Below are 27,737 nucleotides of genomic sequence, written 5' to 3'. Positions count from 1 at the left end.
TTTATTTAGTATCCTCTGCACCTTCCCCAGTGCAATCACATCTTCCCTGTATCATAGAGTCATAGAGAAGTACAGCACAGAAACAGGCCCGTTGGCCCATCTAGTCCATGCCAAAACCATCTAAACTGCTTACTTTCAACAACTTACATCGGGACCATAACCTTCCATATCCAAACTTCTCTTAAACATTGAATTCGAGCTCCCATGCACCACTTGTGCTGACAGCTCATTCCATACTCTCACCCTCTGAATGAGAAAGTTTTCCCTAATTTTCCCCTTAAACTTCTCACCTTCCAACCTTAAACCATGATCTCTGGTTGTAGTTCCACCCAACCTCAGCAGAAAAAGCTTCTGGGAAAAACCCTATCTGTACCCCTCAAAACCCTATTCCCCTGTAACCAGAGCAGGATGCATAACTTGGTTAAGAGTAAAGTATCCCTTTTGTCTTCCAATCTGTCTAATTGTGTCTGTGCTACTTGGCTCTATCTGTAGCGAAGAAAGAAATGTCAATGTTTCCATTAAGAGTGTGCAATAATTCCAACCATTGCCAATGACAGAGGCCAAATCCATGAAAATGTGACTATTTTAGGTGGGCATCTTGGTCAGCATGGATGAGTTGGGTGGATGGCCTTTTTAAATGCTACATCACTCTATGATTTTATCTGCAGAGAAAGAAAGTGTCAATGGGTGAATTGTGTGAAGTTGAGAGAGTGCAGCATTTCCAAAACATAATTTTTGCTTGTACTCCCTGATTTCACTTTCTCCCTACTCTACAAATATCTGGTGGGTGAGAGCTCACCAATGTGATGATGTCAAAATGAATGCTTTTGTTCCATTTTATCGGTTTCAGTTTGATATCACCACACCTGAGAAACCAATGCTATCAAACTAAACCCGACAGCTTCTGGACACGGTAGTGAGGAAGATTCAAGCTATTCTGTGAGGTTTCGATGTCAATAATAGAAAGAGGACAAAAACAGAGGACTGAAAAACTGAAAAATATGTTTTGATTAAAATGTATATTTATGCACCTGTTTTTGATTTAAAGTGCTCCCTCAGGGTAAACTGCAAGCAGCAACAACAATAATAAACAACACAGCTCTTATTAACTGCTGCATATTTTACAACAAACAGTAATAACTGACATATTGATTTGAATGTCTTCTCTTCATTATTCAAACGTGTGATTGCTAAATTCACAGTGAATGAGTGCATTTTTTCATTCCTATAAAACACTGACACAAACCTAATATAAATGTCTGCACAGGGCATAAATCACTTCATGCACCTTTTAATTGTCTCTTCAAGACATTTCCATAAAACGACTTCTCGAGATGCCTTGCCAATGAATTGCTTCTAAAAGGAAGAACTATTATCATGGTAACATTGCCATATTTCAGCAATTCGAAAATGGACGGTTTCGATATCATCGACCTCTCCACTGGTGTATAAACAAGAACATTCTATATCCAGTTGCTTCGACACTCCTGCTGCAAAGGAAAGAGCAAAGGAACACCACCAAATAACACAGATCAATCATACCGGTGTCCAGGATGAGCTGCCTTAGCGACTATTGCCCGGTAGCTACTCCCAGCTACTATGATGAAGTGCTTTGAAAGGATGGTTATAGCAAGAATTAACTCCTGCCTGAGCAAGGACCTAGACCCATTGCAACTTGCCTACCAGTACAACAGGTCTACAGTGGACACAATCTCAATTGTGCTGCACTGGACTTGGGATCACCTAACCAGCAGCAATACCACATCAGATAGCAGTTTATTGATCAGAGATGTACCGAACTGCTGCTGCAATAAACAAATTTTACCACATATGTCTGTGACAATAAACCTGACTCTGATTCTGGTAATATGATTATGATCACCTGTTTAAAACAATTTCACCAAATTATAATACCCAAGGCTAGTTTTACTTTACAAAATCAGATTCCAAAGTTATACAGTCTTTTAGTACAGAACAGTGGCTATCCAATAATGAGGGCCTCTCAGGGAAAGTCACAAATTTGGGTATTACATTGCCCCTCACAAATCTGGCAGTGTCATTATATCTAGAAATAATTCAAATACTTCCTAAGTTCGTGTAAAATCAAACACATTAAAAGCAAATTAAAATACTGATATACATACTTGCCTTTAGACTTAAACAAGAAAAAGACAAAGTCCAAGATTTTGGTCCTGAATTGATTATTCCCGGTAGGATTTTGTCTAATATTTCAGAAAGCTGTTGAAAGAGCATTATATCTGTATGTTCCCAAGGTAAGTACTCTATGGAGATGTTACTATTCTCAGCAGAGCTTGGGGGAATGAAAGTAATAATTTGCAATGTACTGAGCAAGTACCTAAAATGAAATTTGCTGTTTTGGGAATTAAGATGTCCGTGTCAGACTTTAATCTCCAAAGGAGTGTGCTCTTCAGAGCCGTGTTCTCTTTCAACTTTATTAAGGCTGAATTTGTAGTGCAGAATTAAGAGGAAGGAAAAACATTCCTATAAGTTTAGATGAATAATTAATAATAAGATTAATTACAATCCTTAAACACATTTAAAAATATTTTCATCAACAATTGTTTTTTGGAGTTTATCTTACATAGTGAGATATCCTTAAGTGTCTTCCAGGAACAGTTGCAAAAGAAAAATTATGTTAAACCATACTTCTGAAATAAGAAGTGTTAAATTTCAAGGGACTTAAATGGAAAGGGATGGAAAGGACTGGGAGGGGAGTTGTGGAGGTTAGAGTCTTGTGATACAGAGTCTCTCCAGTGATGATGGAGAGATGGAAATCCAGAATGCAAAAGACAGGAGAGGCAGAGATCACGGATATTTATAAGTTACAGAGATAAGAGATGTTGCGACTGCAGAGGGACCTTAAATCACAAAACCAGATGGGCTTGGCTGGCATACATTGTGCACCTTTGTATCGCTAAGCACGGTGTTTCAGTTGCATCTCCCTGTGACAGAAGAGAGACGGAAATACACTTGCTGCATTAGCATTCACATAGCATTTGTGTACCTGTAAATCCATGGGAACAGAGACACTGGAAGCCTCCAGGCATATTATAACAGCTGCCATTGTTCAGACAAGGTAGAAGCACACACTCGTTCACATCCAGTTCACATAATATCCCGTAGTAACCCGTCGTACAATTGCATTGGAACCTGAGGGGGAAATGTATACACAAACACAAATTAAATCAATAATATCAATCAACCAAGTGTGAGTGATAAAAACACCTTGTGTGTTATCCATCTGGCTATTGATTTTGGTCTTGGGTCTATTCAGATACAGAGGTGGTATAATTGGTTGACATTGTTAATTTTTATTTGTACTGCTACCAGAGCAAAGTTAATTTGTTTCAGACATTCTTTGCCTTTCATCAGAGGTTATATTGGAGTTAAAACTAATTACTTATGCACAAAGAGTGAAGTTTGAAGAGAACTACACATTGATGCAGCCATGAAGAAAGCACACCAGCTGTTCAACTTCACTAGGAATTAGAGCAGATTTGGTATGTGACCAGAGACTTTTGTGAATTTCAATAAATGTATGGTGGAGAGCATTCTACCTTTTCACATCAATAGGACGCTCCAGTGAACATGATCACAAAAGAGTGCAGAAGGTTACAGATGAAGCCAGCTTCATCATGGGCACAACGCTCCAGGCCACTGAGCTGCATCAAGAAGGCAGTATCCACAAGATAGTGTGACATAGGGGCCAAAATAGGCTATTCAGGCCCATCAAGTCTACTCCACCTTTCTATCATGGCTGATTTATTATCCCTTTCAACCCCATTCTCCTGCCTTCTCTCTGTAACCTTTGATGCTCACGATCAAGTGCATGCCACCTTCCCAATACTACTGTCTGGCAGGAGGTACTACAGGAACCTGAAGACCCACACTTAATGATTTAAGAACAGTTCTTTCCCTCTGCCATCAGATTTCTGAACAGTCTGTGAATCCATGAACACTACCTTGCTATTCCTCTTTTTTGGATTATATTTATTTTGTAATTATATTAATTTTTATGATCTTGCACTGTACTGCTGCTGCAAAACAGTAAATTTCACATCATACAAGCCCGTGATAAGAAACCTGATTCTGATACAGACAGATATTGGATGGAATGCCTGCATAAGTCTTAATAGTTTTATGTTAATAAACTGGCTCCAAGGTCAGATTAATTATTTAGTGCTAATCTCTGATTCCATTGGTAGACTGCAAGTTTATGTTATGTTTATCTGACTCACAGACACACCCCTTAAAGAAATTATGCATTTTCCCATATACTGTATATATATTTCAAATGTCATCCGTGGAAAGAGTTAGGAATACCAAGTTTCTGAGAGTACTCATAATGGGCAATCTCACCTGGTCCCTGGGTACTGCCTCTTTAGTCAAGAAAGCACAGCTTTGTCTCCACTTCCTGAAGAAATTGAGGTGAGTGAGACTAGTTTTTACAAAAGCACCACTGGGAGTTTCCTGATCAGCTGCATCACCATATGGAATGGGAATTGCAAAGCATCTGACCACAAGTCCCTACAAAGGATTGTGAAGACTGCTGAGAGGATCACTGGTGATAACTCCATCCAAGATATTTCTCAGGAGCTTTGCATATGCAGGGTCTTTAGTAATGTCAAGGATCCCTCCCATCCCTCCCACGATCTTTGAACTCCTGCAATCAGGCAGGAGGTACTATAGCGTTAGGACATGAGAAGGTAGGATGGAAAACAGCTTCTTCCCCCAGCCTTCGAGACTACTGAACTCCTGGCCACCATCCACATCTCATTACCTATGAAGCACCAGTAGCTTTATACCATTTACATTTAAAATTGTGTCATATTTGCACTTTATGCTAAATTGTTAATCTTCTGGAATATATTTTGTAATTTGTTACTTTATTTGTGGTAATATTACTTTATGTGTTGTGTGTAAGTTATATGTACTGTGTTGTATCCCTGATCAGGAGGAACATTGTTTTGTTTGGTAGTTGTACAAGTATACAGTTGAATCACAATAAACTGAACTTGAACCTGAAAGGAAGAGTAACATTTAAGGTGGGTGTCCAATCACGAACAAGAGAAAATCTTCAGATACTGGAAATCCAAGCAACACACACAAAATGTTGCAAGGACTCAGCAGGCCTTGCAGCATCTGTGGAAGAGAGTATTGTCAATGTTTCAGGCCAAGGCATTGACTGTACTCTTTTCCATAGATGCTGTCTGGCTTGCTATGTTTCTCCAGATTTAAGGTGGGTTTATGGGTTGGGATAGAGGGATTCAGAGTTTGATGACAGTAGGGAGAAAATTGAGATTTAGTGGACTGTATGTTTTTAGATCCTAACATTATTGATGGTAAACTGTATGAAAGGCATTGCTGTGGGACATTTGGGATCAAGGCAAAATGCTGGTGATTCCTGAGCTTATTGATAGCACTTTCATATCTAAATCATAGTCACAAAGTGTTGCAGTACAGAAGCAGGCCTTTTGGCCCATATAGTCCATGCCAACCTGTCTTATTGCCTAGTCCCATCAACCTGCAGCTGGCCCACAGCCCTCCATACCTCTGTCATCCACGTACCAACCCAAACTCCGTTTGAGTGTTGCAATTGAACCCGCATCCACCACTTCCACAGGCAGTTCATTACACACCCACAACATACTGTGAGCGAAGTTTCCCCCTCAGGTTCCCCTAAAATAAAATTGTGACTTCTCATGATTATAGTCCTCAGGCAGTTGAATTATGGCTGTCACTCAGAGTACCTCTTTCTAATTGAAGACAGGGTAAAGTGAAGATCAGCCAACATTTCATGATCTCACCCACAAGAAGAACTTTGGTGGGAAGGGCAACTTGTGAACATTCAAAATGAAAGAGTTGAGTTGGACATTAAGTGCAAACATCAGTCATGGTTCAATAGATTGCGCATCTGCTTCTGAGGCAGATTCAAATCTCAGTTCAGAGGTAAGCAACCCCAAACACTCCAAGACAGTACAGACGAGTTGGAGGTGACAGTGAGCTCAGGGACATATTGGGAAGAAAGTGGATGACAGTACAATTTCAACAATACTAGTGATTCAAACACACTGGCAAGATAATTAACTTACTTTCACCCCTTTGAATTGCAGAGCCCTATTAAAAGTGCTGTTTTTTGAAGACACTAAATCAAATTATACTCCAAGCATTAGCCAATCTTTACCCCTTAAAAGATTTTCTAATTATTATCATAATTCCATTTTCAGAAGCTTGCTGTGTACACATCGACTTCTGTGTACCTAATATTGCAGCAGTAACTACGCTTCCAAACAAAAAAAGAGGTGTGAATACCTGTGGGATATTCACAAGTTATTAAAGTCACAATATAAATGAGAATATTGTCCTTTATCTGCAATATATTAACTTTCTATTTTCAGGTTACATTAGGAAAGACACTGCACGTGAGGACAGGTGCATAGTATAACTTTATTGAAAGTGATTGTAATCGCTGACAATGAATGCTGGGAATATTCACAGATTTTATTGTAAATTTGTATTTTGGGATCACTGTTACATGCTAGGATTAAAAATAGGATCCTTGTAAATTTCCCCTTGTAATAAGAATTAAAGCTAAAACTTCCAGAACATTTTAATTGCTTAGTTTTCTCCTTTCTGGCTATTTCTGTCTGAATTGCGAGTTCTGATGATTTCCAGCAGGAGGTGCTCTTGAGCTTAATAGTGTAGCTATGTCAACACCTGGTTATGCAGGTGTGATTTTGCTTATTCCTCACTGTCAAAGGGGAAGTAACACCTGGGGGAAGTGTGGATTAAAGTCAAGGCTACGATGTGAGGTTAAGTCTCTGAACAGCACTCCACTACAACACAACTCTCCCTCCTGGGAACGTAAAGGGCACAGGACTATTCCCTTCAGGTTTGCTGCTGTGAAACAGATTAATGTGTCTGGCTTGGATATTCCCACTGATTTACAGAGTTGAGCAGATTTAGTGGCAATTCTATTTCAAGTTGAAACCTCACTTTTTGAATGTGTAAATATTGGACGAGGAGATGGACAGTGAGCCCACCAATCCTGCCCAGTTAATTCAATTAGAACATGACTATACATTCAGTCCTTCTCTGTGTATTGGTACCTTAACCTTCAATACCATCAAACAATAAAATTCCATCAAGTCTGATTCTTAAAAATTTTAACAGGTTTTGCTTCAGGGTGGGGAGGAAGAAGAGTTCCAGATGCCAACTATTTTTTATGTGATGTGCATATCCCTGAGTAACCTTGTTCTAATTTTAAACTTTGTCCTCTGGCCAGGAAGGACAAAACATACTTTCTCTCCCTCTAACATAACTAATTCACCTTCAACACCCTAAATAGATATATTTTTCATATTTTCTCACAACGTGGAAAAAGGTCATTTGGCCTATCAATTCCATGTTAGTTTTCAAAGCAATCTGTTCTCAAGCACACACCAGATAATACCACCTGATTATTCACCGTTCTCTGAAACTGGGGGCAATTCATAATAGGCACATATCCTCTGACCACCAAAACTAGGGGCAATTCATAATGGGCACATATCTTCCTACCATATCTTTGGGATATGGAAGGAAATGACAGCACCTGAGGGAAAATCTGCAAGGTCATGTGAAAAGTATGCAAATCCCACACAGAGGACGCCCATGGTCACCATCCAAACTAGGTCACTGGAGCTGTACTATCTGGAATCAATGCAGTCTGACCTTATAGCCCTGTCTTCATTCTGACAAACCTTAGTTGGATCTCCTCCATGGCCAGGATTTCCTTTCCAAAGAGTGGTACGCACAACAGAATTAAATAATCCAAGATCACAGTACAGAAAAAAGCCGGTTAAAATGACCTTTAATGATTGAAAATTTCAAGAGGTGAGTGACTCTGAATTTTGAAATCTCAATTGATAGAAGAATATCAGAGTTATATTATATATTCATATTACAACAATAAAATGAACTTTTATACCTTTGATTTTTTGAAATTGCCCTTTTAAAATAACCTACCTTATGGTTGGAATTCTTCCTACAATATCTGATACTGTCGGTTTGGTGATGATTATTAATCTTGCCTCAAAATATACATCAGCTAACAATTTTGCCCTTTCATTCTTTCCCTCATCCATCTCCACTAATTCCTTCAAAACTGTCCATCCTCAAGCAATTTTCTAATCTTGTGGAAAGTCACATTCACTTCACTCCACAGCTGCAGCCCGGATGTTGAGTTCCAAGGACTTACTATTTTATTATAATTAAAAAGCTGAACTATACAAGTTAACATTTTTTTCTTTTTCTCAAACATACAGGAGTTTTCAGCGCTCCTGAGCTGTGGGGATAATTTTATGCATTCCCACATTTTTAATTTGTGAGTCCTGCAGACAACATGTTGTTAGACTTTAGCAAATCACAGCCAGCCTTGGTGTTCCTGTGATAATAAGGCTTTAACACCTTTTAAAACAGCTAAAGAGATATTTAATTGGTACAAGTGGTGACATGTTTGTAGCCAAAGCAAAGGTATAACTTCAGCGTTTACCAGCCCTGACAAATGAAAAGGTTATATACTAATCAAATACTGATTAAATAATAATCCTTGGAGACACAAGAGGCTGAAAATGCTGGAACCTAGAGCCAAGAAAGGAGTTTCTGGAGGAACTCAGTAGGTCTGGCATCATCTATGGAAGGAAATGGACAGTTAATGTTCAGGACAGGACACTTCATCTGCATCATTAGAACTGAGGGGAGATGGTCAATTTAAAGAAGTGAATGGGAAGGGTGAGGCTTCAGCTGAATTCCGGTGAGGAAGGTGAGTTGATAGGCAGATAGAGTCATGTGGAGGGGGGAGTGTAGAAATAGTGACAGAAATTGGGAAGTGATAGGTGGAGGCAACAAAGGGCTTCAGATCATGGAATCTAATAAAAAAGGAAAGTGAACCAAGTAAGGGAGAGATGGAGGACATTGGGGTGAGTGACCTAGTGGGATGAGTTTGTGGGAGATGGACAGATGGATTCAATGTGGGAGGGTAAAGAGACGTGGTGATAAGAGGCTGAGGGTGGTTTTGGAAAGATGGGTGTGTGTGAGAAGAACTGGATGGATCAGAAAGAGAGATGAAGAAACAAGAGGGAGAGCAGGTTACCTGAAAGTGGAGTATAATAACTCTAAATATGTAATTGTTAGTGGATGCGCTAAAGACCTGGTGAAAGTGGCTTGTAGTGGAAGGTTTCTCAAAACCCAATCACATACCAAATCTAGTTTGGTATATTTCTGGAAGATGAGACACCCATCTCAAACATTCCAGAAGGACCATCCATTCCTACATCACCCCACAGTCCTGCCTTTGGTGACATGACATGTCCAATATTACAACACTTTGCCTTCACTTGCCAATTGAAGAAAGAACTGTCAGGAACCTAAAGCATGGAAGATGGCCTTTGGCTCTTTTTGTCCATTTATAAGTGAGCAGGCTCTTCACTACTTAACTGGATATTGATCAAGCTGTCTATTGTCCAACTTCCAATACTGCTGTTACCAATATTCAAGAACATGGAAAACATGTTTTAATTCTATAATGAGGTATTTCTTGAATTGTTTGCAGAATTATCCTATAGTTTAATTATTAATTCCTGGGGATTTCAGGAAAATCTTGTAGCATTGTCAACCTGATGATACGCCCAGCAAGCATGAAATGATGAATTTACAAAATATAAAAGTAAATGTATCTGATCGAATCAGCTGATGTAATTACAAGGCTCATCACAACAGCTATTGAGTTTCAACTCTTTATGGAAAGTTTTGAAATACATCAGGGGACTGGATAGTTTGATTGACACATTTTCAGCTGGTAAATGAATGTGATGAATTGAACTAGTCAGTAATTCCAATTTTCTCACAGGCTAATCCTGACTGACCCCATAATCTGCATGCAGAAACTGACAGTCGGCAGTTACTCATTCTTTTCATGAAAGATATCTTGTTGATGTTGAAGTCAAGGTCACCATAGTTCCACCGATTAACCTATCCATTAAGGTAGGATATTGATACTGTTGGTACAGGCATTGCCCAGAGAGACATGGAGCCAAAAGTATTCAGCTTTGATTCCTAGGCTGTGATGAATTAACTGATCAACAGGAATTTAGCTGGCAATGGAATTATAGATCCTTAGTCAGACTAAAAGGGGGAATTAGAAGATAAGCAAAGTTTGTTGGACCCCCGAACATTATAAGGTGTTTGAAACGTTAAAGATCTGCCTGCTTTGATAAACTTAAAGATGTAATGTCAGGAGATGTAAGAGCAAGAGAGTTCCTTTGTTGACCAGGCCTAAATTTATTTCCTAACTAATACCAAAATGCAGATAGTCTTGTCATTATAGAATTGCTGTTTGGGATTATGCTGAGTATAAATTGATTGTTATATCTCTGGAATTACAATGGTGTCTTTTCCTCCGTGTCCATCTCCCATCAATTGAAGATGACTTGTTCTCATTCCAATTTTAGGCATGGAGAATTCTGGTGCATTAATTCTTTTAGATGGCCACCACCTATCATGTGGGCTGGACTGAGCAAAGTTATGGTCAATATTAAGGAGGTCCAAGCTGATTTGAGAAAAGGATATACCAATGACCCTCCTATACAGACACACCGATACAATATCTGTAATGGACCGTTAAGCGCTTTGGGACATATGGAGGTCATGAAGTCACTATGCCCACTTTTGAATTTCTACTGAACAAAACATTTGGAGGTCAAAGATGGACAGAATTAAATTTGTACAGGATATTCTGCTGGGTGAATCACATAAGATACAAGAGGAATGCAGAAAATATTTTTGAGGAACTCAGGAGGCCAGGCAGCAGCTGTGAAGGAGAATAAATGGTCAGCATTTTGGGCCAAGACCCATCATCACCATTTGTGTGTGTTGCTCTATCACTTGTATTTATGAGATGCCAGAGGAGCTCAGCAGATCAGGCAGCATCTATGGAGGGAAATAGTAATGGACATTTTGGGTTGAAACCCTTTGTCTAGACTCTGCGCATCCTCTTCTACAGTCTATTGTGTCATTATCCTGTCTGGTGAGCTTGCTCTGCCAATTTAGTTCTCTCAATCCACACAAGAAAGGTCCACTACCCAAGTCATTGAGAGCAGTCTCCGTTGCTACTATTTTCCATTTTCACAAAGATAAGATGGGGAAATGAAAGAAGGTCAGCTTTAATTAGTGGCCAATTTCCAAGAGTAGTCCTTCCTTTGTATCAAGTTATTGAAGAGGATGATCCCAGAACCAGCAGAAGAGGTACATGGCCAGATAACCTGCTCCATGCATCTCATATAGTGGATGGCATCCTCAGTACAACATCAAGCAGTAGGTTTGTGGTTCTTACGATGGTTTCATTTCAATATTTTACAAAAATAACTTTCAAGTGGCAGTTCCTGACTTCTTTCTCCACAGCAGTTAATGGAATCAAAGTTGGGAGAGATTTTCTTCTGGCAGCTCTCCCACTGTTAAGACCATAAGATATAGGATCAGAATTGGACCATCTGGCCCATCAAGTCTACTCCACAATTTAATCACGGTTGATCCAATTTCCCTCTAAGCCTGAGTTTCCTGCTTTCTCCCCGTATCCATTCATGCCCGGACCAGTCAAGAAACTATCAACCTTTGCCTTAAGTATCATAAACACTTGGCCTCCACAGCTGCCCGTGGCAATGAATTCTACAGACGTCACCACCTGGCTAAAGAAATTCCTCTTCATCTCCCTTCTAAGACGATGCCCGTCTATTCTGAGGCTGTGTCCTCTGGTCTTAGATTCTCCCACCACAGGAAGCATACTCTCCACATCCACTCTATCAAGGCCTTTCACCATTCGATCAGTTTCAATGAGGTCACCCCTCATTCTTCTGAATTCTGGTGAATACAGACCTAGATCCACCAAAAGCTCTTCATATGACAAACTGTTCAATCCTGGAATCATTTTTGTGAATCTCCTTTGAATCTTCTCCAGTTTCAACAGATCCTTTCTAAGACAAGGGGCCCAAAACTGCTCACAATACTCCGTAAGGCCTCACTGGTGCCTTATAAAGTTTCAACATTACATCCTTGTTTTTATATTCTAGTCCTCTTGAAATGAATGCTAACATTGTATTTGTCTTCTTCATCGCAGACCTAACCTGAAAATTTATCTTTAGGGAATCCTGCACAAGGATTCCCAAATCCCTTTGCATCTCAGTTTTTTTGTATTTACTCTCCATTTAGAAAATAGTCAACTCTTTCTTTTCTTCTACCAAAGTGCATGACCATACACTTCCCGACACTATATCCCATTTGCAACTTCCTTGTCCATTTCTTAATCTGCCTTAGTCCTTCTGTGGCCTCTCAACTTTCTCAAAACTACCTATCTCTCCACCTATCTTCATAATGACTGCAAACTTTGCAGCAAAGCCATTAATTCCATCGTCCAAACCATTGACATATAATGTAAAAATAATCGGTCCCAACACAGAACCCCTGTGGATCACCACTAGTCACTGGCAGCCAGTCAGAAAACCTCCCTTTATTCCCACTCATTACCTCTTGCCACTGCTTTATCCATGCTAGAATCTTCCCTGTAATACCATGGATTCATAACATCATGTGTGGCATCTTGTTAAAAGCCTTCTGAAAATCCAAATACACAACATCAACTGTTTCTTTTTTGTCTATCCTGCTTTTTACTTCTTCAAAGAATTCCAACAGATTTTTCAGTCAAATTATCAGAATGTAATTATCAACCTTTATATAAAAAAATTAAGGAAGATGTGGCAAGATGGAGCCTGATTCCTTTTTTCAGTCTCTGTTCAAGGATTGAGTCTATTAAAATGAATATACTGCCCAGACTGTTATATCTCTTTCAGACCCTACCAATAGAGATTAATCAAAATCAATTCAATGAATGGAATAAGATGCTATCAAGGTATATTTGGCAGGGTAAAAGGCCTAGAGTTAATCTCAAAACTTTGCAATTAGCAAAGGAAAAGGGGGGATGGGGCTTGCCTTCTCTTTGAGATTATTATTTTGCAGCACAGTTGAGAGCTCTGATATGTTGGTGCAACCCATCACATGATGCTAAATGCAAAAACATTGAGGAGTGGGTACTTCCCATCCCCATACAAGCAATTTTGGCTGATAACAACCTGCAAAAGTACATAAATACTATTGATAATCCATAGGTGAAATTGACTCTTAAAATATGGAAAACTACTATAAAAGAATATAATCTAGAGGGAGATATTGCAATTCTTAAATGGTGTGCATATGTCTCTGATTTTACACCAAATAAATTGGATGCTAGATTTAAGGACTGGACAGCTAAAGGAATAACAGTTCTTTGCAACATAATGAAAGAAGGAACACTGTTCTGTTTTGAAATGCTTAAAGAGAAACACTTATTAGAAAAACAAGATTTTTATCGGTATTTACAGATGCGACAATATGTTAATAAGACGCTTAAAAATGTAACCAAGGCAAATAGATGCTTGATAGAGCTCTTTAGAAAAGCATATAATTCAGATAATGGTAGTAGAATCATTTCAAGCATGTATAAGGGGTTGTCAAATCTTAAAACACATTCGACTTCATACATTAAAACAAAATGGGAGAAGGAAGGAGGGATAATTATATCTGAGGAAGAATGGACAACAATATGGAGATATCAATGGAAATGTACCAATTCACAGAAATGGAGGGAGTTTGGATGGAAAAACTTGATAAGATATTTTATTACACCCTCTCAGAAATCCCATTATGATGGTAACCTCCCTGTTTGCTGGAGAAATTATAGAAATCAAAATGCAAATCATTATCATATTTTTTGGGACAGCCCTGTTATCAAAAACTATTGTAGGGGGATACACAATGCCCTACAAGACATCTTTAAATGTGAAGTACCCTTGGAGAGTAAGACCATATATTTTGGATATATACCTCAAGAATGGTTGAAAGGAGATAAATATTTAATGAATATACTGTTGGTGGCTGGTAAAAAGACTCTTACTAGGAAATGGTTATCACAGGAGAGCCCAACTTTAAATACATGGATGGAAATTACAATGGACATTTACAAAATGGAGAAGATAACAGCATCTGTTAATCATAAGCTGGAACAATTTGATTCATACTGGGAAAAATGGTTTAAATACATAATGCCTCATAGGCCTGATTTTATTCTCACAAATCAATGAATCTGTTGTAAATAAAAAAGATCACTCCCTACTTGTACATAGTTCTTTCCTTTTGCTTGTTTTTTTCTTTCCACTCTTTTCTATAAGTGTATACCCCAGATAAATACTTTGTGGAGATTTTGTGATATATATGATTATAAGATATATATGTACAATGTCTGAAATACATCATATGGAAATGTTTGTTTGATGAACTTCAATAAAAAAATAAATTACAAAAAAAAAGATTTTCCCTTGAGGAAACCATCCTGACTACAGCCTATTTTATCATGTGCCTACAAGTACTCTGAGACCTAATCCTTAATAATCGACTCCACCAACTTGCCAATCACTGAGGTCAGACTAACTGATCTATAGTTTCCTTGCTTTTGCCCCTCTCCCTTCTTGAAGAGTGGAGTGACATTTGCAATTTTCAGGTTTTCTAGTGCTTCTTGAAAGATCATTACTAATGCCTCCACGATCTGCTTCAAGATTCTGAGGAGTACACCATCTGGTCCAAGTGACTAATCTACCTTCATTCCTTTCAGTTTCCCAAGAACAATAGAAACATAGAAAACCTACAGCATAATACAGGCTCTTTGGCCCACAAAGCTGTACTGAACATGTCCTTACCTTAGAAATTACTTCGGGTTACCCATAGCCCACTATTTTTCCAAGCTCCATGTACATATCCAGGAGTCTCTTAAAATACCCTATCGTATCTGCCTCCACCACTATCGCTGGCCCCCCCATTCCACGCTCTCATCAATTCTGCATAAAAAACTTACCCTTGACATTTCCTCTATACCTGCTTCCAAGCACCTTAAAACTGTGCCCTCTCATGTTAGCCATTTCAGTTCTCGGAAAAAGCCTCTGACTACACGATTGATGCCTGTCATCATCTTGTACACCTCTATCAGCTCACCTCTCATCCTCCCTCGCTCCAAGGAGAAAAGGCCGAGTTCACTCAACCTATTCTCATAAGGCATTTTCCCCAATCCAGGCAACATCCTTGTAAATCTCCTCTGCACCCTTTCTATGGTTTCCACATCCTTCTTGTAGTCAGGCGACCAGAACTGAGCACAGTACTCTACAAGTGGGGTCTGACCAGGGTCCTATATAGCTGCTACATTACCTCTCAGCTCTTAAGTACAATCCGACAATTGATGAAGACCAATGCACCATATGCCTTCTTAACCACAGAGTCAACCTGCGCAGCAGCTTTGAGTGTCCTATGGACTCAGAACCCAAAATCTCTCTGATCCTCCACACTGCCAAGATTCTTGCCATTAATACTATATTCTGCCATCATATTTGACCTACCAAAATGAACCACCTCACATTTATCTGATTGAACTCCATCTGTCTCTTCTCAGCCCAGTTTTGCATCCTATCAATGCCAGGCTGTAAACTCTGACAGCCCTCCACACTATCCACAACACCACCAACCTTTGTGTCATCAGCAAATTTACTAACCCATCCCTCCACTTCCTCATGCAGGTCACACCACTGGTCACAGGAATCACCAGATTCCTGCGGCTCTCCTGGTATAGTAATTGTGGATAAGAGAAAAGACAATCTATCATGGAACTGATGCATGATGTAGTTGAATTATGATGGTAAGGGAAGGCCTCACATTCAACAAATGTGCATGGGGAGAGTTGATGCCCATCCATAAAAGTACTTTAGAAGATGGCAACATCTGCCTTGTTGAATGACTTCAACCTCTTCCCTGGTGAGTGATGCTCCAACAGTGGTGCTGGGGAAGAAGTTCAGTATTCATATAAGGTGTCCACGATTAAAGGACGACATATTTTATGAGGAGTATAGATAGGGTGACATTCAAGCAGGCTTTTTCCACTGACGATGAGTGAGACTAGAACTAGGGGTCATAGGTTAAGGATGATAGGTGCAATGATAAAGGGGAACATGAGGGGGAGCCTCTTCACTCAGTGACTGGTGAGAGTGTGGAATTAGTGGATGCAGGTTCAATTTCAACATTTAAGAGAAGTTTGGATGGGAGTGGTATAGAGGGCTGTGGTCCAGGTGCAGCCTTATAGGATTAGGTATAATAATAGTTTGGCATGGACTAGATGGGCCAACGGACCTGTTTCTGTGCTGTAGTGCTCTATGACTCCTTTTCCTAATCAGGCTGCTGTGAGACTCAGAAGGGAACCCACAATTTGGGGAAATTCCCTGGGGCTGTTGCCCCTGAGGATAAGGGTCACAAGTTTAGAAACTGCTGTCAAAGAAAGCTTAACCGTGCATTTTATGGATGGCATACAATAGCCAATGCAGCATAACAATTTGGTTCTCAGCAAGACTATCCCATTACATTCTTGTCTTGCACTTAGCTGATGGAAGGAGATGGAGTCAGGTTGTGAAACACTCACTGCAGAATACCTCAGCTCCCAATGAAGGGTCATGACCCGAAATGTGAAGGTCTATTCCTCTCCATTGATGCTGTCTGACCTACTGAGTTCCTCCAGCATTTTGAGTATGTGACTCTGGATTTCAGCATCTGTAGTTTATGGAGCAGTCAAGTCAGCATTCTACAGCTACGGCAGATTACAGAGAGCCACTTTAATGAGCTCGTAGAGTACAACAGCACAGAAACTGGCCCTTCAGCCCATTTTGTCTGTGCTGACCTGGCCCTCTGTCTAGCCTCATCAACCCGCATCAAGATCATACATAACCATCCATACCCCTCTCATCTATGTACCTATCCAAACTTCCCTTAAATATTGAACCCACATCGAGCAGTTCCATTTTTATATTTATAATTTCTCGGCTCCCACTCATCCTGTCATCGTTACTCTATCAGCAGGTGACAACTGCTGATTTATTATGTGAGTTCAATTCTTCTCAGATCTCTAGTCTCTTCATATCTCTAAAGTCGATCCAGAAGTATTTTACTGTTTTACAGTACCTATCAAACATCTGCATGTGTTATTTTTACAGATCTATCACGTTAGTGAAAATAAACACGTACAAATGTTTGGGAAAAATACTCTCAGACTTTGCTACCTTCACACCATGTACCACAAAAATTAAACAGATTGCGTCTCTGACATACCTCAAAACATGTGACTTGTCTCACTTCAAATACCGAATGCAGAACTTAAATCTGAACACAGTCATGAGGATCTTATATTCCTGGATGTAATGGACTAAAGGTCACATGGCTGAAGAAATCTTCACTCTTGCTAGTTTAAGAATTTACAATAGCAAGAGTGAAGATTTTTGCTTCAATTTTTCATTGAAAAACACCATGGCTTGCATAGGAAAGACTATAGCAGAAGTATTAGGGGTCATAATCTCCCTAAGTGTGAGGTCCTGCGGTTGACCCTTAAAGTGAAATTGGCACCAGCAATATTCATATTGAAAATGCCTTGTTCACAAAATGGCTGGAAGTGTGGACTTGGCAAGACCTAGTAAGTCAAGGATATGCTTAATGTTACCTTGAGGAAGTTCAGCATCCCCATTGCTTCCCGGAAACCCTTGGGCCATGATGTCTCAAAGTGTAAAAGGAGCAGTGGGATGGTGCTGAGACCCTTGGATCTATTCATTAGAGGAGCCCTCTTAAGGATATACTTTTGAACTGACTGAACCATCTGGAGCTTTTGCAATCTCCTTGAGGATACAGTGAACAGGAGTGTGCAGGATCAGGCAGGTCGGCCATTGCTGGGGGTGGAATCTAACTCAAGATCTGACAGTCGAAGTTGAACCCATGGTCGGCTCCATTACTCTGCGCTGATTAAAGGATTGAGCAAGATTTAAATTGTCGATGAGAGCGGAAAACAAGCAGGTGTTCAGCATTGTATGCCCTCATTAATCAGTCTTCCTCTCTTCCCGCTTCTTGGGCATGAGGTGCAGGAGTCTTGGGTCCTTCACTGCCAGGTTCAGGAGAGTTGTTGAGGTCTCCTGGACTGGCTTCAGAGTAGAACTGACATCACTCGCCTGTGGACTCACTTCAGGAACTCTGCAGCTCATGTTCCACATGAATTGTTTATATCTTTTGCTATTTGCATGATTTGTGCTCTTTTGCAAATTAGATATGTGGTAGTCTTGTGTGTGTGCGTTTTTAGTGAATTATATTGTGTTTGTTTTGTGAGTGCCTGCAAGAAGATGAATCTCAAGGCGGTATATGATGTACATACTTTGATAATAAATTTGAACCGAATTTTGACCAAACCCAATCTAGACTCCTTAATCTGGTCAATTCATACACCAACTTCTTGAAACCCACCTGCAGGTTAGGAATAAGCTGCCATATTAGGAAAGATAATTGGCGGACCACTTTTTTGAGCACCTCCATAGAACTTCCGAGTAGCCAGATGTCTTAATTCCCATTCCCATTCCTGTTCTGACATGCGGGCCATGGTCTCCTCTTGTGCCAAGAGGAGGCCACTCTCAGGATGGAGGAGCAACATCTTGTATCCCATTTGGGTAACCTCCAACCTGGTGGTATGAATATAGATTTCTCCTTCCAGTTAAAAACATTTCCTCGACCTCCTTCTTCTATTCCCCACTCTGGCCTCTTACCTCTTCTCACCTGCCTATCACCTACCTCTGTGTTTCCCCTTCTTTCCCTTTCACTTATGGTTCACCCTTCTCTCCTATCAGATTCCTTCTTCTCCAGTCCTTTGTTTTTCCAACCCACCTGGCTTCATCTATCACCATCTAGCTATCCTTCTTCCCCTCCCCCCACCTTTTTATTCTGGGGTCTTCCCCCTTCCTTTTCAGCCCTGAAGAAGTGACTGTGCCTGAAATGACAGTTATTTATTTCTCTCCATAGATGCTACCTGACCTGCTGAGTTCCTGTAGTGTGTTGCTTTGGATTGCCAGCATCTGCAGAATTTCTCATGTTTATAAAGGCATAAGTGTATAACTTTTTCAACTGTCTATAGTGATCCTTAATTTAATGGAATTTTCTCAATATGATTCTGGCTAATTCAGTAAAACCCTGAATTGGAATGGGCAACCCTAGTATGCATGGGCATCAAACAAGCATTAGGTTTGCACAAGTAGTATTGCTTCAGAAATGGGCATGGCCTGCATCTCACACAGACTGAGCATGCCCTTTATACATGCCACGTTGGACTTGGGCTCAGCTGACAATGCACCAAAGGAAGAGAGTTCATGTTAAATAGGTTCTTTTTGGTTCTTTAATTGGACCACAACCTCACTGAACAGACACTACCCTCCTCCCCTTCTTCCTCATAAGAAAATATCTTTGTTCAGTAAACCCAGTTCAGTGAGCACCCTGCTTGACTTTGCCCACTATTCCTTCATGCTCCTATAATCCCTCCTCTGTCATTGACAAAAAGCTGTACTTCTTGAGTCAAGTTCACTCATTTACCAGCAGCTGAACCTGAGAAGTGTCCATTAAGCCTAAAGCTTTATAACTTTATGAAGTTTGTATTGATTGTTCATCCCTTGCCTAGGATCTAATGATTGTTAAAAGATCCATTGTGCGTGTTCCAGGGGAAATGAAAACTACTCACATTTTGAAACTGCTTTGTTCAGCTGGCTTGCTGAGTAAAGAACACTGCCTGGTGAGAAAGTAGAAAATAATCAGGTTTCATTTTTGTATGAATGAGGTAGAATTTGCAGCTGAGACAAAGGCCATTCTGCTGCTGTGATGTTTATACTCCACTCCCATCCTGACTCATTTCATCCTAGTAGCTGTATTCAGTTGCTACTTCAATGATGAGGGACACAAGAATGATAGAGGGAACAGGGTTCAGTTATCGAAGCACGGACTCCACAGCACAATACAGGTCCTTCAGTGCATTGTTTTGTGCCACTGTTTAGCCTATTCTAAGATCAATATAACCCTTCCATTTTGCTATTATCCATGGAACAAAAAGTCTCCTAAATGTCCCTCTCTTCCTTGCTGACAATCAACACTGACACACCTCAAAGATGCATGCATGATCCACTGCTTCTCTCTCTACACCCACAACTATGTAGCTAGGCACAGCTCAAACGTCATCTATAAACTTTTTCAATGACCCAACTATTATTGGCAGAGTTGTTGGTGGTATGATGGTGGAACCAAATATATTAGAGGCTTTTAAGAGACATTTAGATAGGCACATGAATGTGAGGAAGATGGTGGGACATTCTGTAGATAGGAGGGATTGTTTTTTTTGGGGGGGGGAGCTTTGATGTACTTTTTAGCTGGTATGGCACAACATTATGGGCTGAAGGGCCTGTGTTTTTGCTGTACTGTTCTATGAGTGAGGTAAATCTGTTGGTTGAGTGGTGTCAGAACAACAACCTTGCACTCAATGTCAGAATGACTAAGGAATTGATTGTGGACTTCAGGAAGGCGAAGTCAATGGAAAACACATCAGTCTGCATTGAGAGATCAGCAGTGGAAAAGATGGGCAGTTTCTAGTTCTTGGGAGTGAACAACTCTGAGGATCTATCCTGGGCCCAAAATATTGATGTAATTATAAAGAAGGCATGACAGTGACTATATTTCATTAGGAGTTTGAGGAGAATTGATATGTCACCAAGGACACCTGCAAATTTCTACATATGTACTGTGGCGAGCGTTCTGGTTGCATAACTGACTGGTATGGAGCGGCCACTGCACAGGATTGGAAAAAGCCACAGAGAGTTGTAACCTCATCCAGTTCTATCATGGGTACTAACCTACCCAGAATCCAGGACAACTTTAAAAGGTGATATCTCAAAAGAGCATCATACATCATTAAAGATCCCCACCACCGAAGAGATGCCCTCATCTTATTTAATTTATTTTTATATATATTTATTGTAGTTCATAGTTCTTATTACTATGTATTGCAATGTACTGCTGCTGCAAACAACAAATTTCACAACATATGCTGGTGATATTAAAACTGATTCTGATTCCAATATTTGTACTTCTACCACCATTCCATGACAACACATTCCACTACCTACCACTCATTGTGTAAAAAACCTACACTGTCATCCTCCTATACTTTCCTCGTATTGCTTTAAAAATCTGCTCCCTTGTATTAGCCATTTCCAACCAGTGAAAATGTCTCTGGCTGTTCCTCTATACCTCTTATCATCATGCACACTTGTATCACTCACCTCTTATCTTCCTTCACTCAAAGAGAAAAGCCCAAGTTCGCTCAACCTATCTTCATAGGACATGCTCTCTAATCTAGGCAGCATTCTGGTAAGTCTCCTCTGCACCCGCTCTAAAGCTTCCACATCCTTCCTATAATGTGGCAACCAAAACTGAACAGAATATTCCAAATGAAACTCAGAGTTGTACACTGCATACATACTTCGATAATAAATGTAGCTTGAACCATGGTTTTATAGAGCTGGAACATTACTTTGCAGCTTTTGAATTCCCTCTCCTGATTAACGAAGGGCAACATACCAAATGCCTTCTTAACCACCCTATCAACTTGCACAGCAAATGTATAACTGTGCATGTAACTAAAGCTCTAATATAGAGCCTCTATCAAATCAGCTGGCATCCTCCTTCACTCTAAAGAGAAAAGCCCCAGCTCTCTCCTCCCCTCCACATGGTTCCATCTGCTTTTATTTGTTTCTTCTCATTGTGTGCCTCCACCTGATGCTCACCTGCCTCTGTCTCCCAGCTTAACCCTTCTTTTTCCCCTAACAGCCTCCATCTGCCCAACATCCTTCACTCTTCCTCAGTCTACCAATGTGCAATTGGACACAGATTCTCCACCCACTTCTCATCTTTATATTCCCTCTCAAATGTCAACACTTCCTTCTCTCCTCCCCACCCACAGATGCTTTCTGACCAACTGAGTTGCTCCAGCACATTGTCGGTTGCTCCAGGTTCCAGCGTCTGCATTCGCTGGTGACTCCAGTGTCTTCCCTGCAATTGAACAGCCAGTTTCTGTTCTTATCCCACTGTGTGGATGAGATAACTGTGGAAAAGTCTGATGTCCATTCCTACCTGTGAGTTCGAAGTTGAAAGATTGAGCAGGTTAACAGTTGTCTCTTTAGAGTGAAGGATGATGAGAAATGATTTGATAGAAAGGTATATGGGAGGATAAAAGGTGCAGACAGAGTGGAGAGCCAGCACCTTTATCTCAGACTGGCTATCGCTAATACTTTTAAGCTGATTAGAAGAAACAATAGGGAGAAGGGATGTCAGAGGTCGTGTTTTTTTTCCACACACAGTGAGTGGTAAGTGCATGGAAGGCACTTTTGGGGATAGTAATAGAGGCAGTTGTATTAGGGGCATTTAATAGACTCTTAAGCATTTGTGTGAAAAAAATGGAAGGCTATGTGATAGGGAGCAGTTAGATCAATCTTGGTTCAAAGGTGAAAAGGTCAGCACAACATCTTGGGACTGTTGTGTTTTATAGGATTTTATGTTTATACTTGTATTTATTACACTTTCTTGTTTTTCTATTGGTTTAAAACATAGAAACCCTACAGCACAATACAGGCCCTTCAGCCCACAAAGCTGTGCTGAACATGCCCTTATCTGAGAAGTTATCTAGGGTTACCCATAGCCCTCTATTTTTCTGAGCTCCATATACCTATCCAGGAGTCTCTTAAAAGACCCTATCGTATCCGCCTCAACCACTGCTGCTGGCCGCCCAATCCATGCACTTACCACGCTCTGCGTAAAAAAACATACCCCTGACATCTCCTCTGTACCTACTTCCAAGCACCTTAAAACTGTGTCCTCTTGTGTTAGTCATTTCAGCCCTGGGAAAAAGCCTCTGATTATCCACATGATCAATGCCTGTCTTCATCTTATATACCTCCATCAGGTCACCTCTCATCCTGCATTGGTCCAAGGAGAAAAGGCCGTGTTCCCTCAACCTATTCTCATAAGGCATGCTCCCCGATTCAGGCAACATCCTGTAAATCGCCTCTGCACCCTTTCTATGGTTTCCGCATCCTTCCTGTAGTGAGGCGACCAGAACTGAACACAGTACTCCAAATGGGGTCTGACCAGGTCCTATATAGCTGCAACATTACCTCTTGGCTCCTAAGCTCAATCCTACAATTGATGAAGCCCAATGCACTGTATGCTTTCTTAACCATAGAGTCAACCTGCGCTGCAGCTTTGAGTGTCCTGTGGACTCTGATCCCAAGATCCCTCTGATCCTCCACACTGCCAAGAGTATCACCATTAATACTATAATCTGTCATCATATTTGACCTACCAGAATTAACCACCTCACACTTATCTGGGTTGATCTCCATCTGCCACTTCTCAGCCCATTTTTGCATCTTATCAATGTCTGGTTGTGATTTCTGACAGCCCTCCACACTATCCACAAAACCTCCAACCTTTGTGTCATCAGCAAATTTACTAACAATTTACATCGCTCCATTTCTTCATCCAGGTTGTTTATAAAAATCACAGAGTAGGAGTCCCAAAACAGATCTCTGAGACACTCCACTAGTGACCGAACTCCATGGAGAACATGACCTGTCTACAACCATTCTTTGCCTTTTGTGGGCAAGCCAGTTCTGGATCCACAAAGCAATTTCCTCTTGGATCCCATGCCTCCTTACTTTCTCAATAAGCCTTGCATGGAATACCTTGTCAAATGCCTTGCTGAAATCCATATACACTACATCTACTGCTCTACCATAATCAATGTGTTTAGTCACATCCTCAAGAAATTTAATCAGGCTCGTAAGGAATGACCTGCCTTTCACAAAGCCATGTTGACTATTCCTAATCATATTAGGCCTCTCCTGATGTTTATAAATCCTGCTTTTCAGGATCTTCTCCATCAATTTACCAACTACTGAAGTAAGACTCACTGGTCTGTAATTTCCTGGGCTATCTCTAATCCCTTTAATGGAACAACATCCGCAATCCTCCAATCCCCATTGATGATGAGCAAAGTTCATCGCCAGAGGCTCAGCAAACTCCTCCCTTGCCTCCCACTGTAGCCTGGAGTACATCTTGTCCATTTCCAGTGATTTATCCAACATGATGTTTTCCAAAAGCTCCTGCACATCCTCTTTATTAATATCTATTCTTTATGCCTGTTTTGTTTCTATGCTGCAATGGATCCAGAGTAACCGTCATTTTGTTCTCCTTTACACTTGTGTGCTGAAGGATAACAATAAGCTATCTTGAATCAAAGGCCCTGTACTGTGCTGTGCTGTATCATTCTATGTAGTTTTAGAGGACAAAGACATTTCCCTTGCAGTTGGGAGTCTCCCTGGTGTACTACCATAGCAAGTAAATAGTGAGGGGAAAATCAGTTAGAATTGTGGTCAGTTCCCCTCAACCCACCCCCCTCCATCCAAATATAGTCCTACAGACAACTCGCTTCAGCATCTATGGGTAGCCTCTGTCCATTGTGACTTCAACCAACCCAGCTAATCAGGTAGATGTTAACAATGCAGAACTGTTAACACATCAAAGCCTTACCACAGAGAAGTCTAAGCACTAAAGTTGCCTCAAACAGCCCAATTCTCTCTAATACTCAAAAACTAAAAAATAAAACCAGATGCTAAAAACAACAGAAAATTGCAGAAATAAACAGCATCTGCGCAAAGAGGTACATTATGAGAAAACATTAACTCCGTTTCTCTTTCCATAGATGCGTTCTGACTTGCTGAGTGTTTTCAGCACTTTTTGTTTTATAGTCCAGCTCTCTAACTGCTTCTTGCTCAAGAAAATCACTCTTGAGGGTCTGGGGTTGTATAAACAATGCAAGAGACAAAAATGACAACGAACATCTGGAACCCAACACAAGTGCATATCAAAGTGCCGAACATCCAGGAGTTAAAACTGTTATGCAATAATTACACAAAAGTTCACCATTTTATAAGTTTATTTCAAATGGTTATTCAGCAATAAGGAGAACTTTAATTTTCTTCCTGATTAGGTTTCTGTTACAGTTTTAGAAAACAAAGTGCTTATTATTTACCAGTCTAAATCTCCACAAAATGCGCATTAAAATCCTACTGTGCTTCTGAACCATGCGGGTAAAGCATTGGGCATTGGGCACATACTGATGCACAAATCTTACTATTTTCAACAAAAGACACAAAAGAAAATTGAGCAGTTATGCCTGTGAGGGAGAATTAATGAAGTAAAGACAACAGACAGGAGAAAGCTCTACATTTGGAAGCATTAGACATTAAGTGAATGAAGAGATTTGGAAGGTGCATCTAAAGTTGAACATTGTGCATATGACATAATAAACACAGCACCGGTTCTATCTGGGCATGGACTACTATTATTTGTATGTTTATGTCCATATGCCTGAGGTCTACTTATGATGATTACTCTTCATTAACTTATTCCATGAGTTGATGCAAATACTTACATTGTCATTACAATGGAAGTTGGTTTTAGTCATTGCAGGATATTTGATTAGAAGCAGACTGTTCAGCCAGCTAACCCATTCAATTAAATTACGGCTGATATGTACTCAAACTTCATTTACATGCAGTCATATAGCACAGAATTAAGCTCTTTGGCTTAACCCTCCTCAATCTAAGCTAAAACCTATGCCCTTTACTTTTAGATGTCCTTACCATGGGATATCCAGACAACCAGTGCCTCTCATAATTTTACATACTTCTATCATCTTTAAGCCTCCTTTGCTCTATGGCAAACTATTGCAACTTATCCAAACTCTCCCTGCAGTTCAAGCCCTCCAATCCAGCAGCATCTTGTGAATCTCCTCTTCACCTTCTCTAGCTTAATCATGTCCTACATATATTGTGCTGACCAGAATGACACACAATACACCAACATTTCATAGTTCGATGTTCAAAGTTCAAAATAAACTTTATGATCAAAGTACATAGATATCATCATATACAACACTAAGGTTTATTTTCCTGTGGGCATGCCCAACAGATCTATACAATAGTAACTATAACAGGATCAAGGAAAGATCAACCAGAGTGCAGAAGACAACAAACTGTGCAAATGCAAATATAAATAAATAAATAACAATAAACATCAAGAACATGAGATAATAGGATAAAGATTCCTTGAAAGTGAGATCATTGGTTATGGCAGAATTTCAATGATGGGGCAAGTGAAATTGAATGCCATTCAAAGGTTTCAAGGTTTCAAAGATATATTTAATGTCAGAGAATTGTATACAATATACACCCTGATTTTTTTCTTCTTTGCAACCATCCACAAAAAGAGTGCCCCAAAGAATAAATATTAGAACCCCACGTTCGCTCCTCAGCTCCCCCTCCCACATGAAAGCAACAGCAAAGCACTGATCGCCTCTCCCCCACCGAGCACTCAAGTGTGCCCCAAAGATTACTTGTTCACCCAGAGGCTCTCTCTCTCTCTCCCCCAATAAGGGAAAAAGACGTATCTCCTTTTCACAGTGAGAAGGGTGACATAGCAAACAACTTGTTGGTTTACGATGTTAAAAGTCTGTCGCGTCACTTTTTCCGAGCTCCATGCCCAAAGAACTCTGTCTCTGGGCACACAGCCAGCATGCTGCTTTTGATCTTCCATCTCCCACGACACACCAATTTCCCACAGAGGCACCGACCTCAAGTCCACCCACCTCCAGAGCCACAAAATCTCAGAACCCTAAAGGAATGCTAGTCTTCTAGGCAGCATCCTTGGTATATCGGATAGCAGTCAATTGTGAGACTCCAAGAGTGGGTCCCGTTCCTGCAAAGAACCGAAGTCAGCATGTAATTATCCCCTTTTATTCAACAGCATGATGGTTGAGGGATACTAACCCTTCTTGAAACTAGTTGTGCAAGTCCTGAGGCTCTTGACCCTTGTACCTCATGGCAGCAGTGAGAGGAGAGCGTGACCTGGGTGGTGGGGATTTCTGACGATGGATGCTGCTTTACTACAACAGCTTTTCATGTAAATGCGCTCAATGGGTGGGAGAGCTTTACCCATGATGTACTGGGTCAAATCTATTACTTTTTGTTGAATTTTGCATTCAAAGATATTGTTTTTCCCCAAGCAGCTAGTCAATACACTCTCCACTACATATGGAAAGATGGTTGTCAAAGTTTTAGATGTCATGCCAACTCTCCACAGATTCCGATGGAAGTAGAGCCACTTACATGCTCAGTCCAGGGCAGGTCTTCATATATATATATATAAACACCTAGGAATTTAAAGTTGCTCATCTCTCCACCTCTGAGCCTTCAACATTGCAACATTTTGTAGAAATGTTATATGATCATCTGATGGACTAATTCTGAGAGGATTGGGAATGACATTCAGCAGTTACGAATAAGCGGAGAAATTGATGTCTTGTAATTATGAGACAAGTGGCTTTGTTAAAATAAAATGCTGTTCAGGAGCAAACATAATCCTTTGAGCATGTTGGGAATGAACTATGGGAAAACAGGAAAAGGGAAGTCATTGTCAAATCTGGCTTCACCTAACATTGGTGAATTAAGTTCTAGGATTTGCACTCATTTATAAAATAATAATGAACTTGTTCTGAAGTGGTGAAGCAATCTATAGTCCATTTGGTAGTAGTGTTACCTTTCAAGCAGAATGTTATTGCCTTACTCTAGAGTTTTGAACTCAAGTTCAAAGTTATA

At 40.3% G+C, this 27,737-nt stretch overlaps 1 protein-coding gene across 1 annotated transcript in view; it reads right to left on the bottom strand.

The window, feature by feature from the left end:
• Nucleotides 1–27,737, bottom strand: part of eys (eyes shut homolog) — a 1,854,977-nt gene that overhangs the window by 791,710 nt on the left and 1,035,530 nt on the right. The window contains exon 24 of the mRNA XM_073056513.1: nucleotides 3,026–3,171. Within this exon, the coding sequence (XP_072912614.1) occupies nucleotides 3,026–3,171 (146 nt within the window). The remainder of the gene's footprint in view (nucleotides 1–3,025; nucleotides 3,172–27,737) is intronic.

Source organism: Hemitrygon akajei, chromosome 9, assembly GCF_048418815.1.
Source record: "Hemitrygon akajei chromosome 9, sHemAka1.3, whole genome shotgun sequence".
NCBI lineage: Eukaryota > Metazoa > Chordata > Chondrichthyes > Myliobatiformes > Dasyatidae > Hemitrygon > Hemitrygon akajei.
Note: the sequence above shows the minus strand (reverse complement) of the source record. Positions and strands in the feature narration are given on the sequence as shown.